This window comes from Elephas maximus, chromosome X (genome assembly GCF_024166365.1).
Source record: "Elephas maximus indicus isolate mEleMax1 chromosome X, mEleMax1 primary haplotype, whole genome shotgun sequence".
Lineage (NCBI taxonomy): Eukaryota > Metazoa > Chordata > Mammalia > Proboscidea > Elephantidae > Elephas > Elephas maximus.
This window is the reverse complement of record NC_064846.1, coordinates 128,998,235-129,020,028: the sequence shown is the minus strand read 5'-3', so window position 1 is coordinate 129,020,028 and position 21,794 is coordinate 128,998,235. Positions and strand designations below refer to the sequence as shown.

The 21,794-nt window shown below is 38.8% G+C and overlaps 1 protein-coding gene across 1 annotated transcript in view; it reads right to left on the bottom strand.

Annotated features, from left to right (window-relative positions):
- EFHC2 (EF-hand domain containing 2) overlaps positions 1 to 21,531 on the bottom strand; it is a 230,156-nt gene extending 208,625 nt beyond the window's left edge. The window contains exon 1 of the mRNA XM_049871277.1: positions 21,419 to 21,531. Coding sequence (XP_049727234.1) covers positions 21,419 to 21,460 — 42 coding nt within the window. The 5' untranslated portion in view covers positions 21,461 to 21,531. The remainder of the gene's footprint in view (positions 1 to 21,418) is intronic.
- Positions 21,532 to 21,794: the final 263 nt, after the last annotated feature.

Sequence of the window (21,794 nt, the reverse complement as noted above, 5' to 3'; positions counted from 1 at the left end):
TGTCATCTAGGCAAGAAATGATGGTAGCCTAGACCTGGGATAAAAGTAGAGATGGTGGTAGTGATCAGATTCTGTATATATTTTGAAAGTGGAGCAAAAACGACTTACTGATAGATGAGATGTGGGGTGTGGAAAAAGAGATGAGTTGTTAATGGCTCCAAATATTTTGACCTAGGCAACTGGACAGATGGAGTTACCATGTACTGGGGTACAGAACAGTGGGAGGAAAACTGTAGTAGGGTTCTGAGAGGCAGACACAAGAATTTAGAATTCTATTTTGGACATGTTAAGTTTGAAATACCAATCAGACAAGCAAGTAGAGATATTGAATAAGGTATATCTGTGAATTGGAAATTCATGGGAGAGTTCAGAGCTGGATATAAAAATTTGAGATATATCAGTTGATACATGGTAGTTAAAACTATCAGAATCGACTCGATGGCACTGGGTTTGGTTTCAGGTTTTAGAGTTAAAACTATAGTGCTGGATTGAAGGATGATAGTACAGAAAACAAGTCCAAGACTGAGCCCTAAGAAATCCCAACGTTAGGGATAGAACCAAAAAAGGAGACTGAAAAAAAGTAGCTGGTGACACAGGAAGAAAACCAGGAGAGTTTAGTGTCATGGAAACTATGTAAAGAAAGCATCCAAACAAGGGGGGCATGATTAACTGTGTCAAATGAGGTGAGGTTTGAGACCTGACCCTTGAATTGGCAACACGGTGATCCTGATGACAATGGTTTCACAGAGTCTTAGGGACAAAAATACCTTGTAAATTGTACAGCTCTTTGGATAACTCTATGTAAGGTATTTAAAATCAAAACTATTGAGCTTCTAATATTTCCTTGTCCTCACTGCCTGGCTTAAAAAAAAACAACTCACTGCCATCTAGTCGATTCTGACTCATAGCAACCCTAAAGGGCAGAAACAGAACTGCCCCACAGGGTTCCCAAGGAGCGGCTGGTGGATTCGAACTGCCAACCTTTTGGTTAGCAGCCATAGCTCTTATCCACTGCACTACCAGGGCTGCAGTATTACCTGGCTTAGTACCCCTTAAATCTACTGATTAAACACTGAGATTCTGGGAAATCAAGAAAAGAACCAGGGAGCAATGGTATAAACTTGACACGGGAAAGGACAGAGCGGGAAATCAGCAGCCTGGTGTTTACATTCCAGCTTCGCCACTTACGACCCTTGTGGCTCTGGACCATTCACTTTACTTCTCTAGAGGCCTCTAACTTTGCCATCTGTAAAGTGAGAATAATAATACCTGCCTCACGGGAAGGTGGTTAGGACAAAGTGAGAGAATATCTGCGACTGTGCCTGCCTGTTAACATTTATTATCTTCCCAAGGGGGAAGCACTTGATACTGGCTTTTAGAGAGAGCTGGGTTAGAACTCCAGTAAAAAAGGCTCAAGTATTATTCCGTTAGTAATCAGTCTGAGAGCTAATACTTTCTCTTCCACAAATATAGTTTATAGAACATTTTTATAATTAATATATAATGAATATTTTATAGGACTTAGAACTTAATTTTCTACATTTGATTAAATAACTATAGATTTATATCCACTTTTATGATATTATTGGTCAAAGCATTTTTTTCATGAATTACCTAGGTAATTCACACATGTTCATGAAACAAATACGTGATCAATATGGTAAAAAAAAATTCATACGTGTTCATGAAACAAGTATTATTTTAGACTCGGTCAAGAGTCCCTTTTAACACTGTTTCTCTTAGTCCAAGAAAGCAGGCCACAGTCTGCCTTATTCCTCATTCACTATCTAACCCTTGGCCTGAAAGGTACTCAGTCAAAAGTCCTAGAATGAAAATATACCATGTTTTTAGGATATAATTTTTGGCAACCCACTGTAGCAAATTGAAGACCCTATGCATATAGAATAGGGCTATAAGAATTCAAAGGATTACACTAGAAAATGGTAAAAGCCAGCAGCAACTCATGTAGGACCTAGGGCTTAAAGTGAGCCTTGAAGCATGCACTGGATTTGACTGAGTGGAGCATGAACAAAGTTGCTAGAGTATATTGAGTGGCAGGAACTGGCCTCAGCTAGATTCAGGGGCATTTCCTACAGTGGCAGAAAATAAGGTTTGAAAAATTGATGTGGACATCAATCCGTAGAGAGCCTTGAATGCCAAAATCAGATACTTAGATTTCATCTCATGGGCTATGAGAGGACACTGAAAGCTCCTGAGCAAGGATGAAATATAATGAAAGACTGTTTTGGGGGGCAATGTTCTAGATGGACTAAACGCCATTTTATAGGCATCGGAATGGCAAGAATTAGAAAGCAGGGTGATATCAAGTGTTAGAGAGGATGTGGAGAAACAGGAACCCTGTTTTGCTTTGCTGATGGGAGAGTTAATTGATTGCCATTCTGGAAACCAAAATTAGGGATGTATATTCCCCATGATTGGAAACCCTGGTGGTGTAGTGGTTAAGTGCTACAGCTGCTAATCCAAAGGGTCAGCAGTTCGAATCCACCAGGCACTCCTTGGAAACTCTATGGGGCAGTTCTACTCTGTCCTATAGGGTCACTATGAGTCGGAATTAACTCGGCAGCACTGGGTTTGGTTTTGGTTTTGGTTTATTCCCCATGATAAAACAATCTCACTCCTGGATACATGTCTCATAGAAATTCTCAAAACAGCCAATAAAGGGATACGTATGAGAATGTATCATGGTCTTTGGGGGAAGTTGGAAGCAACTTAGGTTATGGCAAAATGGATAAGAAAATATGGTTTAATGATGCAGATGTTAACTTCAGCTTACTGCTTAGAAACAATACAAACAGCGAACCAGATATATATACATATATGTATATGCATATAGCAACACATATAGATACTTAAAACATACTGCTGGGTGAAAAAATGATACCTATAGCACAATATCATACAATATAATCATAATAATATATCATATCCCAAAAATGCTACATATGAATGAATATCGAAAATATTTGTATGGAAGCCTACATAAGATAGTGAGGGAATGAGATTAGGGATCAGGAATGATGGGGACTAAAAACATACAAAACAAGAGAGAGACCTTGCATAGATCAATGATGATATTGTGCTAGAAATGGGGGAGTATAAATAACTCACCTCTCTGCACCTGACGTTAAAAAGAAAATGATGGATTGGAATGAAAGGTGAGAGGCAGACAGACTGGGCAAGCTGAGCAGGTGCAAGGTGAGAAAGACCTGCATGAACGTGAAGACAAGAGGAATGGGAAGGAAGAGACAAGCTATAGGACAGTGCTTCCCAAATCATCTTTGGGGAAAGACAAGTTTATTTCCCCAAACCATTTCAGACTGCTACTCTTTAAAATACAGTAAAATTACAAGAAAAATGAAACAAAAACAAATACATAAAAAATACACACCACTGATCACGCCCTTGGATACTGCAGCAATATTAAGTTCCTATATAAGTTTCTAAAGACTCCTGATATTGCAAACACATACCACCCCTTGAGTATAGTAGACATCAGATGAAGGAAAAAACACCTGTGATCGGATGTATTCAAAAAGGAAGAATGATGGGAGGTGATGCTAAAGTTTCATGCCAGTCTCACCTCCATTTTGGAAGAGAGGAAGACAGGGGGAGAAGCAATAAGGAGGACAAGGTATTCCCCTCACCTGGCTCCTTAGCCTACATATTGCTGCAGCCCCAAAGCCTGGTTACAGCAGCACAGGCTGAGTTTCTCATTTCCATTATTTCCAGAGAACAAAGTGGTGGGTTTGAGCCTGAAGAGCCCTCGGCAAGGCTAGTCCTTCCTTCTCTGGTCACTATTGCAGCAAGGCCGAGAGGGACTGGAAGAATCAAGGGGTAAAGGAAATGTACCTCATATACACACACACAACTGCTATGAACTCTTCTCAGCACCTTCTGTCCAGCTAGTGACAATGACTAAGGACACCATACAACAGGACCTTTTTATTTTAAATACAAAAACCACCAGTGTTGTGAAAATTGAGGAAAAACCACAACATATGAAACTCAGAATGTAGTTCAACTGAATCCCTGCTATCTGCAAAAAAAATCTGCTGTTTTCTGAGTTTCTTAATCCCAGATTGATGAGCAAATTCTCTACTCAAAGAATATTAGCCATTTATTTGTAAATAAAATCAGCCAGACTCAACCCTTAAAAAAAAATGCTTTCAGCATGAACAGGAACTATTACTAAAATCTCTCCAAAACTCTTGGCTTGTGAGGTGTGAATTCACACATTCAAACCAAAATTAACAACAAAAAATGCAAACACTTTTCTTCAAAGTTCAGTAATACCAATTTCAATTGTTATTCTAATCAGTATAACATGCAACATTCCATTTCTACACTGTCAGAATACTAATTATAAATTTCAATTCAGAATTCTATACCTTAGAAATATTGCTTGGGGGTTTGTTTGGGATAATGCAGAAGTCCATAGGGCACGTGTTTAAAATGTTTGCCATCCCTCCAAACACACACACACAAACTTGAGATTTACCGTCATAACATGCAGGATGGCACGTCAACCTGCCCTTTGCTCCAGTGACCGTGATATAGTGTTCATTCTCAAGCCAAAAAAACTAGGCATGTATCTTAGAAAACAATAAAGTCAGGGACATATTATCCCCAGATCTCAATTCCCTGGTTCCTATCCCACTCGTGACATGACTAATGTAAAGATAGCAGCCAAATCCAGGCTCTCTTGCTGTTTTATATCAAATTGCTAATAAATGGAAGAGCAATTTTATCACATGCTTCAATTGATTAATGAATAAGTGGGCAGGGGGACAACAGAAACTATAAAACTAACCCAAACTGAGAAGCAGGCTATAGTCATCAGCATCAGGGACTGTTCATCCCTTTGTAATCTCTCCAGCACATCAGGGTCTCTTTGTTTCCTTCTCAGCTATACTCCAAAGCCCAAACGCTTGACAACTATACGGCAAAAGCAAGGAAGAAAGAGGTGTATGGTCAGAATCTGACAGCTCACTATGGCCACCATGAGCTTGAAGTCTATCTTTGCAGATGTGAATATCATTCCTGGTTCCATAATGTTGTTGTTAGGCACCGTCGAGTCGGTTCTGACCCATAGCGACCCTATGCACAACAGAACGAAACACTGCCCGGTCCTGCACCATCCTTGAAATCGTTGTTATGCTTCAGCCCATTGTTGCAGCCACTGTGTCAATCCATCTCATTGAGGGTCTTCCTCTTTCCCACTGACCCTGTACTTTACCAAGCATGATTTCCTTCTCCAGGGACTGATGCCTCCTGACATGTCCAAAGTATGTAAGATGCAGTCTTGCCATCCTTGCTTCTAAGGAGCATTCTGGTTGTACTTCTTCCAAGACAGATTCATTCGTTCTTTTGGCAGTCCGTGGTATATTCAATATTTTTCGCCAACATAATTCAAAGGCATCAATTCTTCTTCAGTCTTCCTTATTCATTGTCCAGCTTTTATGTGCATATGGTGCGGTTGAAAATACCATAATAGCTAACATTTATAGCACTGTTCTGAGCCCTGATGGTGCAGTGGTTAAAAGCTCGGCTGCTAACCAAAAAGCCAGCAGTTTGAATCCACCAGTCACTCCTTGGAAACTCTGTGAGGCAGTTCTACTCTGTCCCACAGGATCTCTATGAGTCAGAATGAACTCAAGGGCAACAGGCTGGTTTTCCTAAGCACTTTCAGAAGCATTAAACTCTTTAATCCTCACAGAGACTCTATGAACAGATGCTATCATTATCCCCATTTTATAAATGAGGATACTGAGGCACTTGGAGTTCAAGTAATTTGCCCAAACTCACTCAATCAGTTTAAGTGGCAAATCTTGGATGCAAACCCAGAGCCACAAGGACTAGGCTTCACATTGTGGCCTCTTACATAAAAGCAATAGTAGTCCTCCCCTTGTTTAAGTGATGGGGGTTGAACTGTGACTTTTCCTCTTAGTAAACCTAATAGTAGTGACCACCATTACCTGGGAGGAGAGATGAATAGATCAGATAACTGGATCCAGAACCGATCCCTTAAACGCAGCACAGGTATTAGAAGAGAATGCTGCAGAACCCCCTCTAAAGCCACCGGCAGTTACTGGGAATAAAGTTAGTATTTAATACTTCAGTGAACATTAACATTTATTTTTCTAACTACTTTTTGAGGTTAATGGTAAATTCAATACGAAATTATCTAAAACTGTCATTCTTAGATATTTCTTCCTGATCAGGTTTTGGACTACTTTACTTCTGCTCCATGAATAGTTTTTTGTTTTATTTTGTTTTTTTCTCCCTTCGTATCATATTTATTTCAGAGATTCGTTTGCTCTTTTCTTCTTTTCTGTATTGTTATAGGGAAGAAGTCATTCAGCACATGCTGTGAACCACTCAGAGAAAATAACAAAATCACCTTAGGTACAGCGGGATCTCAGAGCTCAAGACATCAAGAGCACAAACGCTATCATTATTTATTAATAAAGCTAAGTCACTCAAAAAGTAATACCAAATGTGCAAATAAAAAATCTGTGTCAAAAATAAAAACCTCAATCAAATATTTTAAGCTAATTTTTCTCTTTCCAAACCTAATTTAGAAAAGTGTTCTCATGATTCTTCACCATCAACTCAATGTAACAATAAGATCAATCCTATAATAATGCATTTAAATCAGCAGAGTGGGAAACAAAATTTAAAGCAATAAGATCTAGAGAGTTGTTAGGCCCCTTCCTCAGAAGTCTATGATTTTTTTTTTCTCTAAATAATTCAACTCAAAACCCCAACCAATAAGGAGAACTATAAAGACTTCCCCCAGTGTTAGTTAAAATCACTGGCTCACTGTAGCTGACTGGCAGATTCACGCCCAAATTTCTTCTCACTTGCTGGTCTCCATTCAGAGGCCAGGAAAAGCTAAATACTATACTTGTTTCCTCAGCCTCCTTTCAAAAGTCTGTTTTGGGATTCCAGAAAAGGCTTTCACTCCCTTGAACAAAGGGACAGATGCAGGTGGCACTGCCCTCACTCATCTTACTTTGAGACGTACACATGATGTCTGAAGATGCAGTGGCCATCTTGGGACCATGGGTGGGAAGGTGTGAGGACTAAAGAGATGCTGGCTGAAGACACAGTTGAGCCTATAAGCATACGCCAGTGGCTACCTATTTCCAGACTTCCTGTTTAGTAGGAAAAATAAACACCTACTTGTTTATGCCTCTAAAAAAACTAAAAAATAAGTTCCTCTATTGGTTAGATATTCCATTATTTGCAGTAGAAAGCATTACAAACTAATACATTCAGTCTCTAAATGCTGTCCTTTGTTGTTATTAGTTACCCTTGAGTTGGACACGACTCATGGCAACCCCATGTGTGCAGAGTAGAACTGCTCCATAGGATTTTCTTGGCTGTAATCTTAACAGAAACAGATTTCTAAATCTTTTCTGTGGTACCACTAGGTAGGTTCGCGCTGCCAACCTTTAGTTTAACAGTCGAGTGCACACCATTTGTGCCACTTAGGGACCAAAAGCTGTCTTTTAATTACATTTTTTAACAGAATAAAATGATTAAGTGACCTAAAGGGTAATTTCATACATTGGAAAAAATAAATCTCAAATTTTGAACAGAACAAATATTACTATAATGTATCCCCTTCAGTGAATTAAGGGATCTATTTGAGATTTGATTTTAGAATTTATGAGAGTGGAAACTGGCTCCAATGATAAGACTAGAAGAACAGAAAAGCTACAGCTAAAGGCAGTTATAAGTGTGTGCAAGCGGGCAGTGCATCTGGAAAGTGAAATTAGGAAATCACCATCTGGCCTAGTACCTTCCTTATGGGTATTACAGAGGGAAAGTCTACCTGAGGTAAAACCAGGAAGGAGTTGTTCATGGAAAGGATGCTCATAGGGTGTTAGTGTGTGTGTGTGTGTGTGTGTGTGTGTGTGTGTGTGTGCACGGGAGATTATGTGTGTGTGTGTCAGGCGTAGGTAGACTGAAGTAAGCTCTTCGTAACACCAAAGTTCGGCGCTTCTATAATAGCATATTGGCTGTAGCAGCATCTGATGCAGGAACAGGAGAAAGACAGTGAGGTTGAAAGAGTATTTGAAGAAACAATGGCTGAAAACTTCCTAAATTTGGTGAAAGACATACTCCTACAGATTCTTACCTGAGTGAACCCCTAACAGGATAAACCCCCCAAAAATCCACACCAAGACACATCATAATTAAACTTCTGAAAACTAAAGACAAAGAAAAAAAGTTTTGAAAGCAGCAAGAGGGAAATAATACATCATCTATACAGGAACACCAATTCAAATGTCAGAGGATTACTCATCTAAAACCATAGATGCCAGAAGGAAACAGCACAACATTTTTCAAGTGCTAAAAGAACTCTCAACCGTGAAGTCTATACCTAGCCAGACTATGCTTCAGGATGAAGAAATAAAGACATTCTCAGGTGAATAAAAACAAAAAGAATTTGTTGCTAGCAGACCTACCGTAAAAGACTGGCTAAAGGAACAGAACAGAAAGGAAATGATAAAAGAATCTTGGAGCATGAGGAAGAAAGGAACAACTTGACAGCACATAAAAACAACAACATAGCCTAGACAAGTTGACATGTAAAGTTAACGATCACATTGGTTGTGATATTATACTATAGTTTTGCAAAGTGCTACCATTGGGGGGTATGTTAGGCTGGGTTGTCTACAGGAGCAAAACCAGTGAAACGTATATATATATATATATATATATATATATATATATATATATATATATATATACACACACAGAAAGAGAGATTTAATTCAAGGAAATGGCTCATGCAGTTGTAGAGGCTGACAAGTCCCAAATCCACGCGTCAGGTGTCAGGCTGGAGGCTTCTTCTGCTTCATGTGGTTGCAGGAGCTGACAAACCCAAAATCAGCAGGTCAGATGGCAGGCTTCTGGCTCATAGTGCTGCAGGAGCTCGTGAATTCCAAAATCTACAGGTCAGACAGCAGGCTGCTCGCTCATATGCCAAGAACTGGAAGTCAGATGATGACAAGTCGGATGCAGGATCCAGAATGACAGTGAGCCTTGCTGGAGCATTCATTTATATACTGGAGGTAGATCATACCCCCAAGGAAACTCCCCTTTCATCTGATTGGCTGCTCATAGAAGATCTCATCATGGAGGTGATTACACTATATCAGATCTCATCATGGAGGTGATTACATTATATTAAGTTATAGAAGAGTAATCTGCCAAATCACTGAGAATCATAGCCTAGCCAAGTTGACACATAACATTAACCATCACAGGGGAAAGCTGGGTAAAGCATATACAGGATCTCATTACAATTATCTCAATAAAAATTTCAATTAACAAATTAATTTTGGGATTGGCGTCCACTTTCCTTGGTCACTAGGCACTCAGGTGCCTTTTGTTGTTGTTGTTCGGTGCTGTTGCATTGATTCCAATTCACAGCAATCTCATGTGATAGAGCAGAACTGCCCGTAGGGTTTTGTAGGCTGTAGTCTTTATGGAAGCATATCGCCAGGTCTTTCCCCACAGAGCAGCTGTGTGGGTTCCAACTGCCAACCTTTCAGTTAGCAGCCGAGTGCTTACCTGTTGCATCACCAACTGCCTTGTATATAGTAAGTATGACCATGAACTAAGCTGAGTGACAAATGACTAAACTGTAGCAAAAAAGATATGGAAATAGTCATATAATTTTTTTAAAAAAGCATCTCTGTTTCAATTTGATACCAAACTCATGTGAAGGTAGTCTGAATTATGGTTAAAAAATTCTAATCCGCCAGACACTCCTTGGAAACTCCTTGGAATTATGGTTAAGCCACATGAATTCACCCAAACCCCTACCCTAAAAATCTAGCAGTTGTGACCATTGTCTCTTTTGGGATGCAAAACACATAGAAAATCAAAGAATTTGTTTGGCCTTCAACTGGTCAAGCTGGTCACTTTTTCACAGGTCAAATTTGGCATGCTGGGGCCTGGACAATGAGGTAGTGAAAATGCCCACCTCCCACTTCACTTTGCTTTGGAGAATTCCCCCCAAGAAGATGCCTCTGCTCTTTCTGAAACTATAGGAACAGAGCAAACTCCCTAGGAAATGACCTAAGAAATCCCTCTACATCAGCACTATTAGGGTATCTAGAATCCTGTTGTTGGGAGACTGGTCTCCTAAGGAGTCCTGACAGATGAATGCTCACGGAAAAATCTGCCGCTTCCAGAAAAAGCCAGTACTGGATGCCAACAAGCAAGAGAAAAACGTCCCTCAGCCCCGGCACAATAGGCCACAGAGAAGCTTTGAGTCACACCTTGCACAGTGACATCTTCATGCCGCCCTGGATGCTTAGGATAAACCACACATCCTGAGAGATTTATAACCTATTTAAGCCACAAAAGCAAATGACTTCTTTCTTCCTCCTTTATATTCACTGTTACTAAGACAAGAATTATTTTGTCTCGCCACAGCAGTATCAAGACATACCCCAAAACCAAACTCACTGTCATCGAGTTGATTCCGACTCATAGTGACCCTATTGGACAGAGTAGAGCTGCCCCATAGGGTTTTCAAGGCTGTAATCTTTACAGAAGCAGACTGCCACATCTTTCTCCCACTCCACAAAGCGAATGGTGGGTTGGAACCGGCAACCATCTGGTTTGCAGCTGAGCGCTTTAACCACTGAGCCGCCACGGCTCCTATCAAGCCCTAAACCAGAAGCTCATTCCAGAGATGATTCTCCCCAGCTGTGTTTATTCCCCTCTTGTTTTTTTATTGTTGGTGCTACAGGTAGAGAGGGGCAATGGATAAACACCTACAAAGGGCCTGCCCTGTGTAAGGAAGGCACGAGCTCCGCACAGAGGGTAGCCCAGAGAGCAATCAGTTTCTCCGCTGAGGACTGCCACGATCCCACATAAAGAACGCAAAACACAGCCTGGGAAATAAGGCAGTGAGTGGCCTGGACAAGATGACCTGTCAGGGTTATGTAGATAGAGAGATATGGTTACTGTCGAAATGATCAGGGAAGGCTTTAATGGCGGGGCGGGGGCGGTTAGAGCCAAGTTTCGAGGGAAGGCTAGGATCTGGATGGGAAGAGAAAGAGGCATGAAGATGCTGTCAGGGAAGGGAACAAATAACACCAGTAATTGAGTGTAACAGTCCAAATATATTCAAAAGGCAAACAGTGCACATGCTGGTTTAACTGGATTTTCCATAATGGAAAATAGGATTGTTAAGGAAGAATGATATTGTTTGAGTCTTTTACAATCATGATTTACTCATGTGTTAGTTTTATAATTAGAAAACTTGCAAACAAAATTTTTTTTAAGCATGCTAAGGCTGAAGAGAGCCTCCAGACTCAGATACTGAGTCTGTGGCTGGTGTGGCAGACAGCTTGTTGGCTCCCAACAGCTGTTACTAACCCTCTTTTCCCTTTCCCACCTCCAAAAATAGAAGATAACTTCCTAGTACCCATTGTAGCAAAGGGTACCCATGTGAATCAGTTTGGGCTAATAAGATATAAGCAGAAATCTACTGGGGGCTCCTGAGAAACACTTTGTTTTCTGATATAAGAAAGAGGCATTTTCCCTCCCTCTCCTTCCTGCTTGTCCTGAACACAGTTCTGAGAAGTTGTTATTTCTGGAACTGAGGCAGCCATCTTGCATCCATGAGGTCACAAGTTTAAGGATGAAAAGCCAACATTCTGAAAATGACAGAATAAAGACATAAAAAAGAGCCTGAGTCCTTTATGACATTCATGAGCCACTGCCTAAACCTGAAACTGCCACCCCTATAGAGTTCTTGTGATGTGAGATAATTAATTTGGCTTAAGCCACTGTTAGTCTATTAGAATCAAAAGTATCCTAATGAATTCGTGTATGTTTTGCTGTGTATATTCCCAACAACAACAAAATAAAAATTTAGAAAAAAAAAAAAGTATCCTAATGACACAGGTATACAGTTCAGGGCACAATGCAAAAGTGACAAAAGTCAAGTGTTTGATCCTTCAACAGGTAAACTGATCCTAATTTCTGAACCCCAAATTGACATTTAGGAATAGCAATGGAATATTACATCATTTCCAAAGTATGAATGGCAGCTTCAAGAAGTGGCCCAGTCTGAAATAATGTGATTTCAAGAATATTTTAATAGTTACTGGGAACAAAGTGACAAAATCTTTTAAATCAAAACCATCCTGTGATCTGGCATGTTGTTGTTAGGTGTCATCCAGTCCATTCCAACTGATAGCGACCCTATATACAACAGAATGAAACACTGCTCATCCTGCACCATCCTCACAATCATTGTTATGCTCGAGCCCATTATTGCCACCACTGTGTCAATCCATCTTGTCGACAGTCTTCCTCTTTTTTGCTGACCCTCTTCTTTACCAAACATGATGTCCTTCTCCAGGTACTGCTCCCTCCTGATAACATGTCCAAAGTACGCGAGACGAACTCACTTCTCGCTTCTAAGGAGCACCCTGGCTGTATTTCTTCCAAGACAGACTTGCTCGTTCTTTTGGCAGTCTATTCAATATTCTTCGTTCTGGCACAGACAGAACACTTAATGTTCTGTCTGCCCAGCAACTCCTCAACACCAACCCCTTTCTTTAGCTATTTATTTATTCGACAATTTTATTAAGGTATAATTTATATCACAAAGTTTACCCATTTAAAATGTACAATCTAATGGTTTTTAGTATATTTACAGAGTTGTGTAACCATCACCATAGTCTAATTTTAGAATATCTTCATCATCTCAAAAAGAAACCCCATACCCATTAGCAGTCACTCTCCATTTCCTCCCTTCCCCCACCTACTCTAAAAAAAAAAAAAAAAAATTCTAAGCAACCACTAATCTACTCTCTTTAGATTTGCCTATTCTGCACGTTTCATATAAATGGGATCATATAATGTGTTCTTTTGCATATTGTTTACAGCAGAATGTTTTGGGGATTCATCCATGTTATAGCATTTATTGGTACTTCATTCCTTTTTATTGCTGAACATTATTCCATCATATGGATATACCACAATTTGTTAATCCATCAGTTGATGGACATTTGCATTGTTTCCTGTTTTGGGGTTGTTTCCTCATTTCCTCAATATGAATAAACTGCTATGAACATTCATGTGTACATTTTTGTGCACACACAGGTTTTCTTTTCTCTTTGGGTATATACCTAGGAGTAGAATTGCTAGGTAATATGGTAACTCTGTCTTTAACATTTTGAGAAACCGCTGAACTTTTCCAATAACAGCAGCACCATTTTTTACATTCCCACAAGCAATGTATGAGGGTTCTAATTTCTCCACATCCTTGACAATACTTGTTATTGCCTGTCTCTTTAATTCTAGTCATCCTAGTGGGTGTGAAATGGTATCTCATTATGGTTTTGATTTGCATTTCTCTAACGCTAATGTGGGAGAAAGATGTGGCAGTCTGCTTCCATAAAGATTACAGCCTTGGAAACCCTATGGGGCAATTTTACTCTGTCCTATAGGTTCGCTATGAGTCAGAATTTGACTCGACAGCAGTGGGGTTTTTTGGGGAATGACTAATGATGTTAAAAAAAAAAATTTTTTTTTTTTTGATGTTGAGCACCATTTAATATACTTATTGGTCATCTGTATATTCTCTTTAGAGAAATGTCTTCAGATCCTTTGCCCATTTTTAAAATTTGATTATTCGTCTTTTTACTGTTGAGTTGTAAGGATTCTTTATATATTCTAGATACAAGTACCTTATCAGATATGTGATTTTTGAATATTTTATCCCATTATATGGGTTGCCTTTTTACTTTTTTGATGGTGCTTTTGAAGCACAACTTTGGCCACTTATTGTAGCATCATTTGTAATAGCAAAAGGCTGGAGATAATGCAATTATACATCCAAATGGAATAGGCTGAATAAACTAGTATGTCCACACAGTGGAGCACTATGTAGCTGTAAAAGGGAATGAGGAGCAACGCTATATACTAGTATTGAAGTGATCTCCAATATAGGCTGCTTAAAAAAAAAAAAAAAACAAAGTGTAAAAGAACGTGTTGAGTATGCTACCCTTTATTTAATAAGGAGGGAGCATAAGAATGTATTTAAGAATTGAGCATTTAAAAAAAAATGAAGGAAGACTAACTCAAACCTAACTAAATAAAGAGGAAAAGGGGGATAAAAAGTTACCTGTGGAGGTAGGACAGGAACAAGGTTGAGGTGAACTTGCTTTGTAAATGTGCCTTGAAATCACATAAATATTTTATATAATAAAATGCACATTTTCAAAAATTAAAAATCAAAAGCAAACTGACATGAATTAACCTAACTAGGTACTGCGTTGGTGATTTAACCATACTGTAAGAAATCATCTAAAATGAAATTAAAACCCAATAATTTGATAGTACATTCCTAGTAGGATATACCCTAAAAACAAAAAAGAACTACAAAGAAATCTTAAACTATTTTTAAAAAATCATACTGTTAATAATGTCATTAGTAAGCAAGAACTATTCTATGGATATATTTTTTTTATTTACAGTATGATAAACAAATAAGGAATTATGCTGACATTCTTATGAATCAATATTTTCAATGTAGGATATAAATTTAAAATCAAAGAAGCTAAATAAAAACCCTATGATCCTTAATTTGAATTGGAAATATCAGTTTGAACTTGTAATATTTTAGCTTTAAAAATATACACATATTTTTTAGCCTTGCTTTAAGAGAATGAAAATGCAAGCCACAGATTTGAAGAAAATATGTGGCAGACCACATATCTAACAATGGACTTGTATCCAGAATATATTAAGAACTCTCAAACCTCAACAGTAAAAAAAAAAAAAAAAAATGAAAAGACAAACCAATTAAAAATGGACAAAGACAATGAGCAGACATCTCACCAAAGAGTCTATATGGATGGCAAAGAAGAAGAACATGAATGTTCAACGTCATTATATTCAACATCATTAGCCATTTGGGAAATGAAAAGTAAAATCAGGATGAGATATCATTGCACATATGATAGAATGATTAAAACAGAAAATACTGGTAATACCAAATGCTGGCAAAGAGACGAAGCAACTATGACTCTCATCCGGCGCTGGTGGAAATGCACAATGGTACAGCTACACTGGAAAACAGTTTGGCAGTTTCTTGTGAAGTTAACCATACACCTACCACATGGCCCTTTCTGAATTTATGTGAAAGTATCCTGCCACTCATAGGAAAGCAATGACCATTTTGCTGCTGTTTTCAACTTCCTACATGTGTAAACAAACCTTTCCTTACTTAACAGGTATCAAGAGGAAGGCCAGAAATCTTCTCATTTCAGCTCAGAATGAGATATATGTATGCTTACCTTAAGTTTGACCCAGAATTGAGTATTTGTGCAGCAAGATACAAGCACAGGTTTTCCGCTGAAGAGGTAAATTGTATTCTTTATTTTTAGTTAAAAAAAAAATAACACTTTTATGTATATTTAAGTCTATGAAGAGATCAAGAGATATAATTTTTAACTGCCTATATTTAAGCATGTCATGTTAGCCAGTAAAAAAAAAAATGTTAAGTCTCATATAAAATTGTCTCAGACTATATTTTTATTCATATTGATTTGTTCTGTGATTTTAGCAGGTTTACTATTTAATATTGTTGATATATTTTCACACTGTAAATAGCATTAATTAAAATGAATTACAACCTTTACTTCAATTAAATCCACTGAGCCTACTTTTAGAGAAATAAATAAATCCCATCTTGGATTAAAGCCATTATTTAACAAAAATTGATTATGCTGCCTTATGAGTTTTAAAATCTATGAAAAGGGAAAAAAAAGTAAGCTATGCTTAACTATCTGAGTTTCCCTCCACCTCCCAAAAAAGCTGGGTAAAAAGTCATTTATAGTTTTAAATAGGGAAGAAAACTACTCTTGCTCCTACTATCTACTACATATGCTTCATTAGCATCCTCTATAGTAGAAACTATAATAGGGCTTTTTGGCCTACTTGAATAGGGTAAAATGAAAACAATATCAAGTAAGAAATTTTAAAATAGGAAAGCCTAAAGTTTCCTGTACTCCACTTCTCACTTGGATTAGACTTATATCCTATGCAGCAAAGGGAACCCACACAGAAAGAGTAGGTGAATAAATTGCCCACAATAAACGAATCCACAGAAAACTATCCCTCTACATTCAAAAGAGACAATTATTATTGGATTATTACATCTATGACTCACTGATCACGCTAATGTACCATGAGCTATAGATACAATTTTTATACAAGAGTTCCCTTACACCTGAAAATCATTTCTAAGATTGCTCCAGGGTAAAAAAAAAATTGAAAAAGTCTAACTTGTGGAGGCTTCCTGAAGGGTGAGAGACTGAATCTTGAAGGAAGTTGAAAATCTGAATTTAAAACACTGAGGGAAGAATTGGACAGTGCTTTCAGAACTTTTTGACTGCAACCACAGTAACAAATATATTTTAGCTCTCTCCTTTTCCCTCTCTCTCTCTCTCTCTCACACACACACACACACAGAAACAAAAGCTTGTGAAATAATACTTACCCTTTCCAAACATAATATACTCTGATTTTTTATTCTATTCTAGTATATTCTATTTCCTCTTTTTAAAAAAAATGCTAGTCATGGCCAATTAAATTGATCTCACAAAGTGAGTAACAAACTCCCAAATATATGTGGAGAAAGTGGCAATTACACTAAATAAGTACTTTAACGGTCTTCAGTGTCAGGAGTTTGGACCCGATGCAGGTGAACTGAAGTCAATACACTTGACCACTAGGAACAGAACCTGGAATCTAAAAGCAGAATTTTAGGGCAGGATAATCCTACACTATGTGAGTAAAGTGACTATTTTACAATTATCATTGAGCCAAATTTAAATTGACTTATCTAACACCACATGATGAGGTCCATATGTGTACTATGTATTACTCGTAGTGTTTTTCTATTTCAGTTGTTTATCATTAACTTGCTGGAAAATTTCCCAAAGAGCAGTTTTCCAACATTAATGTATTTTTTCCCTAGATGTTAATATGTAGGTTTATATTCCAAACCAAAAACCAAACCTGTTGCCACTGAGTCAATTCAGACTCATAGCAACCCTATAGGACAGAGTAGAACTACCCCCTTAGAGTTTCTAAGGAGCGCCTCGTGGATTCGAACTACCACCCTTTTGGTTAGCAGCCGTAGCTCTTAAAAAACCACTGCAGAAATCAATTCCAAAGTACTACCCTCACCTTTTTGTGCAACAAGGAGATTCTGAATTCCTTTTTTACTGTTCCGAATTCTAATAATTTTTCTTTCTTCCTAAGAAAACATTTGCTTCACTCTAAATCTGATGATGGACTCTTTAAACCAAACCCTCCTAAGATGGTGGCATAAAAAGCAGAGACGAGAGTGAGCTCCTCACTATTCACTAGAGGCATTCAGGATGAGCTACACAACCACCTGTCCAAGATACTACAGAAAGGATTTTCAGCTTTGGCTGGAAACATTCCTTCTAACTTTAATATTCTATCATTTTGACAATATGCCTGAGATTCTCTTAGCTCAATACAAATCTGACATTTAAATTGCTGGGAAATGATACTGTGCATCTTCAAGGTTTCCAATTAATTCATATCAAAATAATTTTAATGTCATCAATGGTACAAATGCTCATGTTTTAGAAAACTCAATAAACCCACTGCCATCAAGTTGGTTCTGACTCATAGCGACCCAATATGACACAGTATACCCGCCCCCATAGGGTTTCCAAGGCTATAAACCTTTACGGAAGCAGACCGCCACATCTTTCTCCCGTGAAGTGGCTGGTGGATTTCAAGCTGAACGCTTAATCACTGCACCACGAGGGCTCCTAGAAAACACAATACTTATTGTATTTCAGAGATATATGTATAGGTTGCCCATCACCTAGGTGTGTACAGAAATCAGTCTATTGCTCATGACTGAATATTAGCAGCTAAGTAAGGGATGAAACCTGTTCCTTTTTAATTTCTAAGAAACAGCAGGAAAAGTTTAATTATGTTATAATCTTAAACCCAAACAGCTGAGTAATTATGCTATCTATAGGAAGCCTAGGCTTTTCCACTGATAACAGTTTAGGTCAGCAAGCAAGACACTGTAATAGGTGTTGTGGGGGCATAAAAAAGATACGATGTGGCATTACTGACTTTCTGACCATTCTATGTCAGAGTGCATCCAATCTTTTAACTAAGTTGTAAAATAACATTAATTCTTTTGGTAATACATAGCACACTTAGTACCACAGCTAGTGCAACAATTTTTAAAATGCAGCCACCTGACTTGGGCACATACTAGGACACTCAACAAATAAACGCTAATTTGTTGAATGACAGCCCAAGGTACCTAATAAGTATACTCTTATTTTCAAGTCACACACACACATTCCTACTGGTCTTAGGCATAAATAATTCTATTTTTTTAAATACACTCATGAGTCTAGAAACAGACTCATGCATATATGGACACTTGATGTATGACAAAGGTGGCTCTGCAGAGGAGTGGAAAAAGGGTACCCTTCTCCAAAAGTGACTCTAAGTCAACTGAATATCCATATGGGAAAAGAATACAACTTGATCCCTACCCCTCTTTTACACACAAATAATTTATTCTAGGTAGACTGTAGATCTAAATGTGAAAGGTAAAAACAACACAATTTCCAAAAGATAACATGGGGAAATATCTTCACGACCTGGTGTAAAGAATGGTTTCTTAAATAGGAAACAGGAAGCATAAACCTAAAGGAAAAAAATTATTCACCAAAAACACCATTAAGAGAGTGAAAAGGCCAACCACTGACTAGAAGATATTTCCAACGCATATATCTGGCAAAGAAGTTATACCCAAAATAAGTATAGAACCCTTACAAGTCACTAAAAAAAAAGACAACCCAATAGAAAATTAGACAAGTGACAGACACTTTCCAAAAGAGAATATCCAAATAACCAATAAATGCATAAAATGTGCTCACCTTCATTAGGAATCTGTGAAATGCAGATTAAATCTACCAAGAGTTACACTACACTCACCTATTGAAATAACTAAAATTTAATAGACTAGTAAAATCAAGTGTTAGAATGTAGAGCATAGGAACATAAAATGCTGGTGGGAATTTAAATTGATATAACCATTTTGACAGTGTCTACTAAAGCTAAATATATAAATACCATGTGATCTAAGAAGTACCAAAAGGGGTGAACAAGTATAGTCATAGCAAAACTATTCTTAATAGCCCCAAACAAGCCAAATATCTATCAAGAGTAAAATGTACATATAAACAATGTCATAGTCATACAATGGAATACTATAGAGCAATGAAAATGGATAAGTACCTCTACAGAGAGCCACATGAACAAATCTCACAAACATAATGTTGAGTTGAAAAAGCTACTCACAAAAGAATAAACATTAGACATTCCATTTATAATACATTCAAAAGCAGGGAAACCTAACTATAGTGATGGAAACCAGGAGAGTGGTTACCTTTGGAGAGTCAGAAAGGAATAGTGAACAGGAATGGTCATAGGTAGGGTTGCCAGATAAAATACAAAACTCAGTTAAATTTGAATTTCAGATAAACAACAGATGATCTGTTAGTATAAGTATATCCCATGCAATATTTGGGACATGTATTTTTATTTACTAAATCTGGCAACCCTAGTCATGAGGAACACTAGGAATTCTGGGAAGGTTCCATTTCTTGACATTCATTTTGTAATCATCCATTGTGCATTTTTCTATACATTGTGCTTCACAGTAAAAGGGTAAAAAAAAAAAAAGAGCAAAAGTACACCAGTACAGCCTTGCAGATTTTAAAATATCTCCTCCAACCACTGGTTTTCCTTCCCACCCTTAATCATTGCATGTGAGAGCTGTGATACTTCTGCAAGTGGTGGGCATCAGTAATCTGAACCATTGTGGGCCAAAAGGTGTGGGCTTCACTTTCAATTTTTATTAAAATTACTTTTACACAGCATGCTTTTTTACTTCTGGAATCTTTTTTCATTTTTCATGCCCTGCCTCTCTAGGCCCATTCTTATTTGGATGGCTGGCTTAATCTTACCAAAGGGCCGCGCTGTGCTGGAAGGCCAGCCTCTACCCACCAGGCAAGAAATGCGCAAACCAATATTTTTGACTGAACAGACGCATGGGGGGGTCAGAATCCTGTGGACTGAGGCTACAAAGCTGACCAGTACTTTAGAGTCATCGACTTGGATACAGACATGTTCAGAATTCATAAAGTCAAATGCTTAAGCTTAGAAAGTTTATGAACTGCTGTTGTTAGTTGTCTCTGAGTTGATTCCAACTCATGGAGACCCCACATGTATACAGAGAACTGCTCCATAGGGTTTTCTAGGCAATGACTTTCCAGGAGCAGATAGCAAGGGCTGTCTTTCAAGGTGCTTTTCAGTGAGTTCCAACCGCCAACCTTTCTGCTAGTAGTCCAGCACTTAACTATTTGCAACATCCAACTGTTTGCTCCATCTAGTTCCTTCCCATTGGTTTATTATTTACCTTTTCCTGCAGACACAACTGGCAAACCCAAGTAAAGAACAGTGACCAGTGCAAACAAAAGCCTGAATGGCTTTTCTGCTCTTGTTTAAGTAAGGTGCTATTTATTCACCTGAATGTTCTTAAGGTGAATAAATAGCACCTTACTTAAACACCTTTCTTAAAGTTCTTCAATGCTCAGAGTATTTTGTGTTGTTGTTGTTTTGTTTTGTACCTTCAAAAAATTCCTCCATGTTTCAGTGCCAATCAGCCCCCATCCCCCTTGAGAGTGCCAGGCTTCTTTGCTTTACTAATGGAAAACTATATTTATCCCTTTCACACCCTATATTGAGGATAAATAATTAGGCTCCTGGGCTGTGAGGACAGGTTGCCTGGAAGATATTCAGCTCCACCACTGAGATTGTGTAGCTCTGGGTCGGTGAGTGACTCTGTGCCTCAGATTTCCCAAATGCAAAATGGAAGTAAAAATAGTACCTAATTCAAAGGGCTGTTGGGAGCATCAAATGCCCTATAAGGCGATTAAAACACAGTTCCTGACACACCTTAAACGCTCAACATTTACTAAGTATTACTGTCATTATCATCATTTACTTTCACGGGTACTGTCGTTTCGTTTATCACCTATAAGGACACTACCTGTGTACCTAATGTAGGAAAAGCACCCAGATGCAGTTGTGGAGAGAGGGGAGGGAGAGATGACAAAAGGCAGAGAAATAAGGATTCCACCAGCCTATGAAGTTTGGTCCAAGATGAGCCCAACCGGCAGGAGGATAACTAGCGATTGGCGGCCACCAGCGGGGTCAATGACTACCCACACTCCTGCCAGGACCTCTGACCTCGGGCGTCCTCACTACTCACGTTGCGGTTGAAGTTATTGCCAGGCAGCAGGGGCAAGGCCATGGCTCTCCGCGTCCGAGGACCCAGGGTCTGAAAGTAGAGGGGCCTGCTTGCAGCGGCTGCCTCGAGGCCGCGTCATTCGACCTCTCGTTACCTGGAGACGGGAGGCGGTGTAACGGAAGGGGGAGGGGCCGAGCCGGGGCTCGGGGCGGGGCTCGGGCGGCAGGGAGGGGCGGAGTTCGGGCGGGGCTCGGGTCGGTCCTCCGGCTGGAGCTAGAGTAGAGGGAGGGGAAGGGGCAGGGTCGGGAGGGCCTCTTCTCCTCGCCCGCTGCTTCCAGCGCCCATCCACACTCAGCCGCGTACAAGTCATCCGAGTCTTCTCTCTACACGCGTTGTG